The 14453-nt window shown below is 49.1% G+C and overlaps 2 protein-coding genes across 5 annotated transcripts in view; one reads left to right on the top strand and one right to left on the bottom strand.

Moving 5' to 3' along the window:
* Positions 1-7991, top strand: part of AKR7A2 (aldo-keto reductase family 7 member A2) — a 57224-nt gene extending 49233 nt beyond the window's left edge. Inside the window, exons 2-7 of one of the 4 annotated variants that reach the window (XM_063942132.1) lie at positions 3197-3384; positions 3720-3824; positions 4829-4925; positions 5152-5251; positions 6595-6724; positions 7658-7991. In XM_063942132.1, the coding sequence (XP_063798202.1) occupies positions 3197-3384; positions 3720-3824; positions 4829-4925; positions 5152-5251; positions 6595-6724; positions 7658-7813 (776 nt within the window). In that variant the 3' untranslated portion in view covers positions 7814-7991. Of the gene's footprint in view, positions 1-3196; positions 3385-3719; positions 3825-4828; positions 4926-5151; positions 5252-6594; positions 6725-6982; positions 7184-7657 lie in introns of those variants that run through there. The other 3 variants (XM_063942131.1, XM_063942134.1, XM_063942133.1) reach the window with 3 other exon arrangements.
* A 120-nt stretch (positions 7992-8111) lies between these two features.
* MRTO4 (MRT4 homolog, ribosome maturation factor) lies at positions 8112-14415 on the bottom strand. Its single transcript, XM_063942135.1, has 8 exons — positions 14260-14415; positions 11915-11973; positions 11693-11796; positions 10148-10229; positions 10003-10070; positions 9186-9337; positions 8956-9032; positions 8112-8861 (listed from the first exon to the last, which is right to left on the bottom strand). The coding sequence occupies exons 1-8, from the start codon at positions 14285-14287 to the stop codon at positions 8709-8711; spliced, it is 723 nt and encodes a 240-aa protein (XP_063798205.1). The 5' UTR covers positions 14288-14415; the 3' UTR covers positions 8112-8708.
* Positions 14416-14453: the final 38 nt, after the last annotated feature.

The raw sequence follows: 14453 nt of genomic DNA, 5'->3' as shown, positions 1-14453 counted from the left end.
GTGGATCTCCCACCGGGTACTGACTCGGCCCTACACTGTATAGCTTCCAAGATGGGATGGGATTGGGCATATGCAGTATGGTATGGTAGTAGGTTATTGATATCGTAGACAAACTGTCTCCAGAATCATTGATGAGAGTTCATGGAAAAAAGATTCTTTCAAGAAAGTGCGATCTGCTTTTGATGTTAGGCAGTCAGTGTAAGGGGTGGTCTTCTGTATGCCGACTGACGGGATCCCGGATCACAGTATACCGGTGCCGGGATCCCGACAGCCGGCATACGACACTTATTCTCCCTCGTGGGGGTCCCTGGAGGGAGAATAAAATAGTGTGGTGCGCGTAGCGCGCCACCGTGCCTGTAGCGTGGTGAGCGCAGCGAGCCCGCAAGGGGCTCCATTTGCGCTCGCCACACTGTCGGTAAGTCGGCGGTCGGGCTCCCGGCGCCGGTATGCTGGTCGCCGGGAGCCCGACCGCCGGCATATCGTAGTGAACCCAGTGTAAGCCCACCAGTTGGAGAACTGCTGTGGGCTGAATGTGGCTGGATTGTCAATAAGAGTCCCGAAAAGAGATAGTAAGAATAGATATGTATAAATCCCCTAAGTGGGGAATAATGAGACTAGGTTGCCAAGTAAGAAAGCTGCCTGCTCTTGTAACTAATACTCTGCTGATAAAATGTCTATGTAACTGAAAGGATACAATGTTCAGTTCACACAGGTTTAGTAGATCAATTTGTATTCTTCTACGCAAGTGTTGCAAAAGATAACACTATCACTATAACAAGGTGTCTGTCTACTTGCTTCCTGTAATACTTATTGGTGAAGTACTGATATGTTATTTACACAGGATTACAATGATCCCCATAGCAGTGTGAAGTTAAGGCAAAACAAATACCAGATAAGTAGTTTTTAAATATTCTAATCAACCATATAATAAGACACACAGCTACTTGTGCGTGAGGAAGTGACCGAGCCTGTAATTACAGGCGAAACGCATCTTCCGAAGTGCTGGCGGGGCAGCGGGACCAACCCAGCGCACCTCCTCTATGGTAGCGGCATTAGCAGCAGACAGATGGGATCTCGGGTAGCGGGAGTGGTGTCTGATTAACTCCTAGCGATTATCAGACAACCACCCTCACCCGCCTACTACGCATACACCGCACCTGCCAGTCCCTCATCCGTGTAATGTCACACGGACGCCAGCCTGGCTATTCAGCCATATCCACAAGCTACGTCTGTGCATGATTAAATACTTTGAACCACATACACCCAATGCACAAGTATTATACTAAATGATCTACTAAACCTGTGTTACAATTTAACTGGACATTGTATCCTTTCAATTACGTAGACATTTTATTAGCACAGTATTAGTTACAAGAGCAGGCAGCTTTCTTACCTGGCAACCTAGTCTCGTTCCCCACTTATACCCCTTTCACACCGCACAAATAACCCGGTATCGACCCGACACGGGTCAGCGTGCGGTGTGAAAGGGGCATGGCCAAAATCCCGGGTCGCCTGACCCAGCAATTCAACCCGGGAATAAAGCAGTGTTATTCCCGGGTTGAATACCGGGGGTCAATGGCAGCGTAAACGGGCTCCCGGGTCGATGGGACCCGTTCACTACAACAGGGAGAGGCGGCGCGGAGATTCTCATCTCCCAGCGCCACCTCCACCGCTATGGGAACCCGTCCAGCATGTTGCTGGGTCAGGGAAGGCAGCGACCAATGTCGGATCCCACCTGGTGAAGGACCAGTTTCCAATTCCCGGGTGGGATCCGGCGTTGGCAGTGTGAAAGGGGTATAAGGGGATTTATACATAGCTATTCTCCAACTGGTGGGCTTACACTGCCTAACATCAAAAGCCGATACCACTTGCACTTTCTTGAAATCTTTTTTTTCCATGAATTCTCATCAATGATTCAGGAGACAGTTTGTCTACAATATCAATAACCTACTACCATACTGCATATGCCCAATCCCGTCCCATCTTGGAAGCTATACAGTGTAGGGCCAAGTCAGTATTCGGTGGGAGACCATCTGGGAATACCCACTGTAGTAGATTGGGACACTCCAGCCTAAAGGGCCCTACACATTGGCTGATCCGCCACCGAGCTGCCCGACGGCGGATACGGCCGACAGGCGACCCGACGGCAGAGGGGCAGTGACGGGGGGAGTGAAGTTTCTTCACTCCCCCCGTCACCCGGCTGCATTGAAGTGCAGGCAAATATGGACGAGATCGTCCATATTGGCCTGCATGTACAGCCGACGGGGGACCAGCGATGAACGAGAGCGGGGCCGCGCATTGCTGGAGCCTCCATACTCAAAGATATGAACGGTATCTCGTTCATATCTTTGACTGATGTCGCCCAGTGTGTAGGGCCTATAACACTGACAGCAGATTCAGCTCTATCATTCTTTTTTCCCCCCCACTCAGTAATATATTCTAGGCAAAGGCAAGCATACTTCCTATTTTCACAATTCTATTCTATCAGGTTTATTACGAATGTTTTTTTTTATCATATGTCCTTCCTTCAGAGGATGCCTAACAAGGTCCAGTTTAGGACCAGATTTTACATTGTCTCCCGTTACCTATCATCCGGTATGTTGGAGTAAATATTTACAGGATTAGCTGCCCAATTGCCAACACCAATTTAACATATTCATATTCCTGATAGACCATATTTTATTATAAATCTAATAAAGGTTACGTTTTAATTTTTCTGACCAATATACCACTATGGTTAAGAATTTTTTTTTATTTTTTTTTAAGAGTGCGCTAAACAAAGCAGTTCTCGCTCTTCTCTTGTACAATTTAACCTATAAAAATTGACTTCTTGGTGCCCCGACAGCAGCTGTAATACGGACGTTTAGTCAATTATTTTTTTGAATGCTGGTTTTCGGTATTCTCTTATTTGCTTATCAGAATATTCCTTGCCTGTGAGGAGTCACACCCAATGCAGGATGTATAGGTTGTCCGTAAAAATTAAAATCCTGAAAGATGAGGGGGGTGGGGGATTGAATTCTGATCAGGGTGGAAGGAGATTTAGGCAGAATGAATGGATGTGCGTATTCTGTATGTGGTTGGCGTAATGGAGGGGCCTGCTAATATGCCTGTATATAAATCTTGCAGTGCCAGCCTTTATGGCATCTGCTACAGTCTGTAACCTATAATCCCTGCAACTCATTAAATCATCCTACAGTGAAACTGGCGACCAAAGCCGGCCCGTTGGATGGGAGGAACCTAAGCGCGGAAAGCGTTCGTCACCAGCTAGAGACCTCGCTCCAGCGCCTGAAGACCCCAAGCGTCCATATCTTCTACCTACATGCCCCCGACCACCAGACCCCGGTGGAGCAGACACTGGCAGCCTGCCAAGAGCTGTACAAGGAGGTAATGCCCTCGTATATACCAGCAGAAAGTGTGGTCAGCTCTAGCTGTAAAGTGATCAGTGTGATTGGATTGGTAGTGTGTGTGTGTGTGTGTATAACACAGCGGGGCAACACTGGGCCCAGTGAGTGCTTACAGCAAGTGATATCAGGTGAGCCTGACTGCTGTGCAGGGTTCTTCTAGAGATGCAATGGGGTTCCATTTCGAGCGTCACTATTATAGAGAAACGTAATGTTTAACTGAACCGTATACAGGAGGCAGTATCCATCTACAGTCACATCGATTTCGTCCCTTGAATAGATGTTAAGTGGTGGGTTTTTTTGTGTGTTTTTCTCCAGGGCAAGTTCAAGGAGCTGGGTCTGTCCAACTATGCTTCCTGGGAGGTGATGGAGATCTACTACATTTGTAAGCAGAAGAACTGGGTGCTGCCCACCGTGTACCAGGTACCTGCTCCGTGGGGCCCGATCATGTTTATTGCTCTAATCATACTCCTCCCAATACCACCTATTGTGTGAGACAAAGGGTCCAACTACTGCTAAGTTCTCCTACAGCTCCAGGTATCTCTGGGGGGTAAAAAGGGTAATGTAGGTCTGTCTGGGTGAACCTGCTACCCAGACACCAATTTGCTGGGGGAATACGTCTTCCTGGGTTTCTGCTGATGGAGGCTGCACCCTGAATATTTAGGGCTGAAAGTACGGTCATGATTGGGTGACGGTAACAACTGCAGTTGAGCGGCAGCAGTCATCTTCTGACTGGAGAGTTATAGACAGGTAGTGGCTGTGCATAGGAAGGAGAGTTACAGACAGGAAGTGGCTGTGCATAGGAAGAAAACACAGACGCCCAGGAATCCCTGTATGGGATGGATTGTGCTCAGATAAGCTAGGGGAATGTGCATGAATTCACGTGACTGCCATTGCTTCCAAAGGGCTACCAATCTAGTACATTCTATAAGACGCCAACATTCCAGGTTTTAAGGATATCCACGCTTAGGCACAGGTGCAATAATTAGTTCCTCAGTCAGTTTGATTATACCATCTGTGTACAAGCAGGGATGGCCCTAGAAACAGGACTGTTGGGGTGCCATGATGACATTTACGAACCACTGCTATAAGAGGTAGGATGTGATTGGTTGCTATGGGCAACTTCTCCATCGTCGCCACTAGGGTCAGATGTTAGGTCCTCAGGTAGCTGTCACATGTCTCTCTCAGACTCTCTCTGACACATAAGATGGTTATATGCCAATACAGTGGTCCTGAACCACCAGATCCAGGGCTCTCCATGTACCCTGAGGTACCCCAGGGTACATAGGTGCACCCTTTGAGAACCACTGGGCCAATAACTTGATTTTATTTCTTTACCTTTTAATCAGTCCTTCAGCTGCCAGTTATCATCGTATGTCAGCATTATCCGATTTCTAGGTGTATCCAATGACTTCATATGTTTCCAGGGAATGTACAACGCCACTACACGACAGGTGGAGACGGAACTGCTCCCGTGCCTACGCCAGCTGGGGATCCGCTTCTACGCCTACAACCCTCTGGCAGGTGAGTTATACACCGCTGCACTGTATGGCCGTCCTGTATGTACACAGGCTGGGCTGTAGCTGGAGGGAACATGTGTATAAGCATCAGCGAGTCATTCTGCGATCACAGGTTACAGAACTGCTGTTTGAATATTGTACCTGTCCACACCTGGAGAGGGCAGCCATAGTATACGCTGATCCAGTATTACTGCTACGTATTAATGCGCATTACTCCTTCCTGTGTGCAGGGGGACTTCTAACTGGAAGGTATAAATATGAGGACAAGGACAATGAACAGGCGGCCTGCAGGTTTTTTGGAAACAACTGGGCTGAAGCATACAGGAACAGGTGACACTCTGCCTACTACCATATATGTTGTATAACGTAGAACACTAGCATGCATGTGTGTGTGTGACGTGCAGACTTCTGGCATTGAGCGAAGAATAACCAAACAGATCTGCCATGCCCATGACGTCTCCTGTCTTTATGTTGTGACGCTCCGATTTACTGCTCTCCCATATCACCAATTGGATCAGCCGTCTCCTGATGAATGACCCAACACTTCCAGAACAGCAGAGTTGCTAACGCTGATCATGTTCAATGCGAACGTCAGACAGAAATCGCATCTAATGCAGTTAGAAAATTCTAGAGTCGCACTGATGTAGACACCTAAAGCAAATCCGCCAGGGTTACACCAGGACGTGTGGTTACAGTGATCCGTACGCACTTCAGTAACACAGCGCAGGGGGGCTCTTCTGGTTCGATTGCTTTTGAAAAGTGCACACGACCACCTTTCAGTCCCTTCCCCTTTAAAAACGGACTAGGAAATGTATTTGATGGAGAATCATTTGTCACTGTAATAATCAATTGCAGCAGCGCTCTTACTAAAATATTCCCATAGGTCTGGGGTTTCAACACATGCAGCCAATCAGATGCTGCCGGTTCTCATCATTATGCGTTCACAATTTACACCAGGCGTTGCGCCACTGATCTGCCTCCAAACAAGGCGCATCTGCTGGAGTCTAATGCTCCGCACGGGACACATTGCTCGAAGGTGTCCTTACTGTACTTTGGCGTATCTACACGCTCTTTCCCTCCCCCATATTCCAGGGCCCACTTCCAGAGTGTGACACGGCTAAGAAAGCAACTGGTTAGGATGCACTGAGGTAATGGATCCCCAAAGCGGTCCTCAGACCACACCAACAGTCCAGGTTTTAAGGATATCTGTGCTTAAGCACAGGTGCTTCACTAGTACCACAGTCAGTTTGATTATACCATCCGTGCACAAGCAGGGATAGCTTTAAAACCTGGACTGTTGGGGTTCCTTGAGGACTGCGTTTGGGAGCCACTGCACTAAATTTTTCCCAATCTTGCCACTTTAGTTTTCAAGATTAGGACCTGGAAGTATAAAAAATTATCATCCACGCCCCTTTTCAGCCATTTCTCCGCGCCGCTGCCCCCCGGCTCCTGATCCTGTCCAGTGTTACATCCCATCAGTCCTCCAGCATCTGCAATAGCCGACTCTTCTCGCTTCCCTGGCTTCTCTTCCAAGCAAGGACCACTGTCTTTATTGTTACCGTGATGTAGCTTATTTGTGACGTTGTCTGACTGTCCCTAGGTGGGCACCTTTTACCTGTGTAATGTTCTATCCCCTACGTATATGAATCTAAAATATGAATAATATGGTACAGGTACTGGAAGAAGCACCATTTCCAAGCCATTGATCTGGTTCAGAGAGCCCTGGAGGAGTCCTATGGGGAGGGAAGACCCAGCCTGACATCAGCCGCCCTGTCCTGGATGTACCACCACTCCAAGCTACAGGTATGTTCACCTAATAGTGGCGCCTGCGCTCAGGAAGTTGGGCCAGGTCTGTGAGGCTCAAGATCAGTCCGAGTACAAGACCTACACTCCAGTTACATATCAGAGTTACACAGGGTTGCTGAGGGGTAGAATGGTTCGTCACCAGGTTATTCCCTACACTGCACAATAATCTTGCTCACTGGACGGCAGATTATCCTTCAGTGTAGGGATATCGATTGGCAATCGCTCACAGCCTGATAAACATTTTGTGTCACTCAGTTTTCAAACAGTTCCGATCCATCAGACTTGTTCAGCCAACGTCGGGCTGTGAATGGAGATTGCTTCCGTATACTGCAAATTGCAGTGGTAGGGAACGTGTGGGACTACACATCCCTGATAACTCAATCTATGTGCTGCCGCAGCAGATATTTCCCCTCTTCCTCCCCAGATGAGGAACGCAGGTAATTGTGTCCATATGCTGAGATATCTTACTGTATGGCCGTAATGTTCTGAGTGTCAGATAACATGCCAGTCTAATGTATGCCCAGCATTAGAAATATTCCCCCGGTGGAAGTATTGGTATATTTAGAATGTGACCGCAGATGAGAACCACTTGGCCCATCTAGTCTGCCCTAAACACCTTTACGTGGTTAATATTTTGGCCGGAGCCAGTTAACCTACCCGTATATATTTTGGATTGTGGGAGGAAACCCACGCAAGCAGGGGGAGAACATACAAACGCCACAGTTAGCACCATTGTGGGAATCGAATTCATGACCTCAGTGCTATGAGGCAGTAATGCTGACCATTACACAGTCCGTGCTGCCCTATATTGGGCAGAATTATCCTTAACTTATCCACAATCCGATTTCTTATCGTAATTAGTTTATATAACAAATTATTTATAAGAAGTGACGATTAACCATTTGCCGACCTAACCTCTTGTTGCTCCAGGGAAGCCGTGGAGACGCCGTGATCCTGGGGATATCCAGTATGGAGCAGCTGTCACAGAACCTGGCTGAGACCAGACCCCTCCACCCACCTGTAGTCACCGCCTTCAATGAGGCCTGGAACCTGGTCGCCCACGACTGCCCCAACTACTTCCGCTAGGACACGGCCCAGGATCCAGATTCATGTTAAATTATTAGTAATTTCTTCATAATTACCCACAGTGCCTCCTGTCCCGCTGCTCCCACACTCATGGGCCAGCTGACATTGCTCTATTGCAGACCTTTATCCAATAAAGCATTTATATATGTTTGGTAAATAAAGAATAATCAGAACCGCATTCTCTGCCTCGTCAATGTGGGACAGCAGTCTGGGTATTCTGTAACTCTTGTCACTTACTGACCAGCCAGATTCAGGAACCTTGGTCGGGGGAGAATCAATAACGCACAGAACAGGGGAATTCACACAGACTGGTTTATTAACTATTCATCAAATAACGGCCCAGTGAATGTTTCAGAAAACATACAGCCCAAGATAGCACTGACACACAGACGTCGGGTTCTGTATACGTAGACATCCGATTACCTACAGGACTCTCCTCCACTGATGGCACTTCTAGTTGGAACATGACTTAAGGAACCAGTCTGAGAGCAGACAGACCGGGCTGAGCCCTAGGAAGCACCATGGAACGTAGGGAACACTTAGGGCTTAAAGGCAAAACAATAGCGTGTAGAGGGGCCATTACAGCGGCGACGGCCATAGCAGCATGCGCATTTACTGCGCAGAGATGCAATGTATACCTGCAGCCGAGCGCTGAACCCACCAGAGAACACGGCAGAGATGAGGAATAAAAATGATGTTTTATATACAGGCGATCAGAAAGGTCTTCTGTTAAAACACAGGAACTATTGTTTCCCACTGGAACAGAGTTTTTACCCAGAAGCTCTTGGGACAAGGGATCCCGCTTACTCCGCGAGGGTGACATTCCCACCAACAGGACAGGTGACTCATCTGTGCTCCACAACAGGAAGATTCCACAGCTGTGTCCTGGCTGGGGTCACTCCACAGCTTCATCCTCCCCTTCTGCATCATCCATCTCGTCTCCACTCTTCTCCGCGTCCTCTGAAAGCTTCTGGAACGCGCCAGTCTCTGCTTCCCACATGGACTTGATGAGGACTTTAAACTCTGCCATCTGATACCCAAACAGTTTCTGCAACAAGAAGACACTATAGGTCAGCGTCACGGAGCGAGGCGGGCGATATTTACAGTGGAGACCTAGCGACCACGTATTCTCTCCAACTCACCAGAATACGAGCCTGTTCCGGGGTGAGTGTGTCACCGTCTTTACACACCTCGTAGTCGGACAGAAGAGTCACCACTCCTGCAAGGACGACAAATCAATATAAGAGAGAGGGGGGGAACCTACTCTAGTCACTAAGGCATAAATCAATGACTTTTATGCCTTACGTATGTAACATTGGTCCCTATACAGTGCAACGTATAGAACACAGGTATGTAACAGACCAGCGCTCACCCTTTTTCAGCGTTGTGGGCAGACCCAGCTGCCGTAACTGTGGCTCCATCGAATGGGTAAACTGTTCCAGCGGCCCTTCATCGAGGACTACTCCGAAGGTGGCCTTGTTCCCAGCTCGGGCAAAATCCGTCTCCTTAAACTGATTAAACCACCTGCAAGATACAGGTCATAAAGTGTTACCTCTGAGGACCAGACAGAGCGGCGGGTGGCAGATCAGCAAATAGGGCAAGCAATCGGGGCACCAACAGTTTATGGCATTATGGGGGGAATTCAATTGCGGCAAAACGGATTCACCCGGCCCGAATCAGCGCAACACCAGCCACACTTTTCGGTGGCGGGATCTCGCTCAAGTGTGTTCGCTGTCCCATAGGGTAGTGAACAGGGGTACAAACCGGCCGGGAGAAGGGTGCTTGTCAGGCTGCCGTTGCCGGCATTTAAACACTGCGGCAATGGCAGTTCACCTCCTTTGCCCACAATTGAATTCCCGCCTATGCCTCATCCAATCAATAGTGACGTCCTTCTGATAGGCAGGCAAATACATTATTATGGAGATTATAATCGCTGGTGAGCGCCATTAGCTCTTGCCCACAGCGACTAGAGGTACTCCTGCATTTATCCAATTCCTTGTTACCCCTTCTAATTCTGTTCGCTATGGCCGGTACCCCTAGGGCACAAAGCTGGACCGACCCCAGCAGACAGGCACCAACTGTACAACTGGGATTTGGACGAAGCCGTCACTGAGAGGATCCGGCTAGACAACACATAATTCCGGTCACACACACTGTAGAACTAAAGGGCACACACTAGATCGTCTTACTCTTTGACTTCTTTCTCGCTGCGATTGGTGAATAGGAGCCCGACTTCCCCTTTCAGACACTTACTCAGCTGGAAAAAAAGAGCAGATATATCAGTATTACAGGGACAGAGGTCACAGGCTAGCTCAAAGCAAGACGACTTCTTACCTTGTGCAAATTATCCTTGTACTCATCACAGGGGCCCTTCCCCAAAGCCAGGATCATCACTTTGTTCTTGCCAAAGAATAATCTAGAAGTCAGAGGAGTAAACTTTAGGTTGAGTTCCAAACGGACCTCCTGTAATAACGGACACCTAGATATTATAACACAGTTGTGCTGTTAGGTGGTACATTTACGTTCTATGTATCTGTGAAGGGCGCTGGGTTTTCGGGGATCTCCTTTTAGGAAACAGGTGGAATTATCACAGGTCCACCCAATCTGCCTCTAGGAATACTGCATCTAAGGTGACCATCAGACAAGGCCTCTTGGTGACACCTTAGGATAGGTTTGAGAAAAAAAACTGCAGACCGAGAACACAAAGAAAGAGGCGAGGTCCCCAGACAGGGCCGCAGCCCTCCAGGTGCCGCCTATAGTCTACCAATCTCTGGCTGAAGGTCCCCAGACAAGGCCGCAGCCCTCCATGTGCCACCTACAGTCTACCAATCTCTGGCTGAAGGTCCCCAGACAGGGCCGCAGCCCTCCAGGTGCCACCTACAGTCTACCAATCTCTGGCTGAAGGTCCCCAGGCAGGGCCGGTGCCACCTACAGTCTACCAATCTCTGGCTGAAGGTCCCCAGACAAGGCCGCAGCCCTCCAGGTGCCACCCACAGTCTACCAATCTCTGGCTGAAGGTCCCCAGACAGGGCAGCAGCCCTCCAGGTGCCACCTACAGTCTACCAATCTCTGGCTGAAGGTCCCCAGCCAGGGCCGGTGCCACCTACAGTCTACCAATCTCTGGCTGAAGGTCCCCAGACAGGACCGCAGCCCTCCAGGTGCCACCTACAGTCTACCAATCTCTGGCTGAAGGTCCCCAGACAGGGCCGGTGCCACCTACAGTCTACCAATCTCTGGCTGAAGGTCCCCAGACAGGACCGCAGCCCTCCAGGTGCCACCTACAGTCTACCAATCTCTGGCTGAAAGTCCCCAGGCAGGGCCGGTGCCACCTACAGTCTACCAATCTCTGGCTGAAGGTCCCCAGACAGGGCCGGTGCCACCTACAGTCTACCAATCTCTGGCTGAAGGTCCCCAGACAGGACCGCAGCCCTCCAGGTGCTACCTACAGTCTACCAATCTCTGGCTGAAGGTCCCCAGACAGGACCGCAGCCCTCCAGGTGCCACCTACAGTCTACCAATCTCTGGCTGAAGGTCCCCAGACAGGGCCGCAGCCCTCCAGATGCCACCTACAGTCTACCAATCTCTGGCTGAAGGTCCCCAGACAGGGCCGCAGCCCTCCAGGTGCCACCTACAGTCTACCAATCTCTGGTTGAAGGTCCCCAGACAGGGCCGCAGCCCTCCAGATGCCACCTACAGTCTACCAATCTCTGGTTGAAGGTCCCCAGACAGGGCCGCAGCCCCCCAGGTGCCACCTACAGTCTACCAATCTCTGGCTGAAGGTCCGCTGTAACATGTGGAACCAAGCGCAGACCCCAGAGTCCTCTCAGCTATAATGCACCCAGGTTACCCGGAGTAAAGGAGAGTATTCAGAGGGAGTACCGGCTGTGTTTCCAGGCGCTCCGAACATCCTTCAGCTTGTTGTTCCTCATGTTCTCCACCGACAGCACAAACAGGTACTTGTACGTGTCCACACATTTCCGCAGCTGGTGGAAGAAGATGTGAGGAGAGAGATGAGATTACAGCAACCAGAATATATACACAACTGCAAGTAGCCTAAGCCAGCACTGATCTGACTGCACACCCAGCAGGGAGAGTACCCACCTCCTCTATCAGGTTCTGTTTCACCTGCAAACCCTTCTTGGCTGTCTTAGTCAGTGACACTGGAGGACAAAAAAATTAATTATATTTATGTACGACCATATTTTACACAAGACACAGCAAAAACTCTAATCCATGCTCTCATCTCCCGCATTGATTATTGTAATAGTCTTCTGACCGGTCTTCCCAAACATGAACTCTCACCACCACAATCCATTCTGACTGCAACTACGAGGCTAATCTTCCGCGCTAGACATTCATCGTCTGCAGATCTGCGCTGTCAGTCCCTCCATTAGTTATCTGTATTCTACCGTATTAAACATAAAGTACTTTTACTCACACACAAGGCCATTAACCAAACTACATCACTTCGCTTATCGCAAAATATCTCCCAACCAGACCTCTTCGCTCTTCACAAGATCTACGTCTCTCATCCACACTCATTACTCGCTCCCACTCACGATTGCAGGACTTTCATCGGGCTGCACCCACTCTGTGGAATGCCCTACCACGCACAATAAGACTCTCCTCTAGTCTTCAAGCGTTCCCTGAAAACTCATCTCTTCAGACAAGTCTATCAAATTCCAGAACTGCCCACATAACAGTCATCCTATCCATTTATATCATGCAGCCCACCAAGAACCTTTACAATCTGGTTGACAACTATGCAATAGATAGGCATTGATACACAAGGATAGATGCTATTTCCCTATAGAGTAAGCTTGCGAGCAGGGCCTTCCTACCTCTATGACTGTTTATTACCCAGTTTGGTTTTATCAGTGTGTGCAGTTGTAAAGCGCAACGTAATTTGCTGCGCTATATAAGAAACTGTTAATAAATAATTCCTCTAATTTATAGTATTTATAGAGGATGAGAGGCAGGCGCCATACTGTACAGACATTCTATGTAGTCAGATGCAGACCTGTGTGTGGCCACTAGCGGTCCGCACTATATCAGTCTATTACAGTGACAGACACCATTCACCAGCACACACATCTACATCCCCTGCTGAGGAAAATCCAAAGATATAGTAAGTGGTGATACAGGGGAAATATATAGCTGGACACTGCAGTAAGAGGCGAGTGGGGATACAAGGGGTGTAATATATTTGCAGGACACTGCAGTAGGAGGCGAGTGGGGAAATATATAGCAGGACACTGCAGTAGGAGGTGACGAGATGCAAAGGGTATGTTATTTAGCAGGACACTGCAGTAAGAGTTGACGGGGATAAGTTATATATAGCAGGACACTGCATAGTAGGAGGTAACTGGGTACATATTATATAGTGCAGGACACTGTAGTAGGAGGTGACGGGACATGTTATATAGTGCAGGACACTGTAGTAGGGGGTGACACGGGGCATGTTATATAGTGCAGGACACTGTAGTAGGATGTAACTGGGGACATGCTATATAGTGCAGGACACTGCAGTAGGGGGTGACAGGGTACATGTTATACAGCCGGACACTGCAGTAGGTGGTGACTGGGGCTATATTATATAGTGCAGGACACTGTAGTAAGAGGTGACGGGAAATGTTATATAGTGCAGGACACTGTAGTGGGGGTGACAGGGGACATGTTATACAGCCGGTGACTGGGGCTATATTATATAGTGCAGGACACTGTAGATAGAGGTGACGGGAAATGTTATATAGTGCAGGACACTGTAGTAAGGGGTGACTGGAGCTATATTATATAGTGCAGGACACTGTAGTAAGAGGTGACGTGCTATATTATATAGTGCAGGACACTGTAGATAGAGGTGACGGGACAGGTTATATAGTGCAGGACACTAGTAAGATGTGACGGGAAATGTTATATAGTGCAGGACACTGCAGTAGGGGGTGACAGTGGACATGTTATATAGTGCAGGACACTGTAGTACGGGGTGACGAGGGAAATGTTATAAAGTGCAGGACACTGTAGTAAGAGGTGACGGGGAACATGTTATATAGTGCAGGACACTGTAGTAAGAGGTGACGGGGGACATGTTATATAGTGCAGGACACTAGTGGGGGTGACAGGGGACATGTTATATAGTGCAGGACACTGTAGTGGGGGTGACAGGGGACATGTTGTAGTGCAGGACACTAGTAAGAGGTGACGGGGGACATGTTATATAGTGCAGGACACTGTAGTACGAGGTGACGGGGGACATGTTATATATTGCAGGACACTGTAGTAAGAGGTGACGGGGGACATGTTATATAGTGCAGGATACTGTAGGGGGGGGGTGACAGGGGACATGTTATATAGTGCAGGACACTGTAGTAGGAAGTGACAGGGGATATGTTATACAGCCGGACACTGCGCCCGGCAGTGGTGTCCCCCGGAGAGGGGGCGCTCACCCTTCTTGTCCCGCTTGGATTTCGGCATGCTGTCCGGCTCCGGTCTCCGCTCGGTCACTCACGTGGTGCTGTGGAGTCAGGAAGCAGCATGTGCTGTGTGAGGACCCCGGGATCCGCACTGCATGATGGGACGGCGGGGCTGCCCATCACACTGCCTGCACTGGTGCCGGGGTGCGCCGCCCTGTATCCGGGTC

Source organism: Pseudophryne corroboree, chromosome 10 (assembly GCF_028390025.1).
Source record: "Pseudophryne corroboree isolate aPseCor3 chromosome 10, aPseCor3.hap2, whole genome shotgun sequence".
Classification (NCBI taxonomy): Eukaryota; Metazoa; Chordata; class Amphibia; order Anura; family Myobatrachidae; genus Pseudophryne; species Pseudophryne corroboree.
Note: the sequence above shows the minus strand (reverse complement) of the source record. Positions and strands in the feature narration are given on the sequence as shown.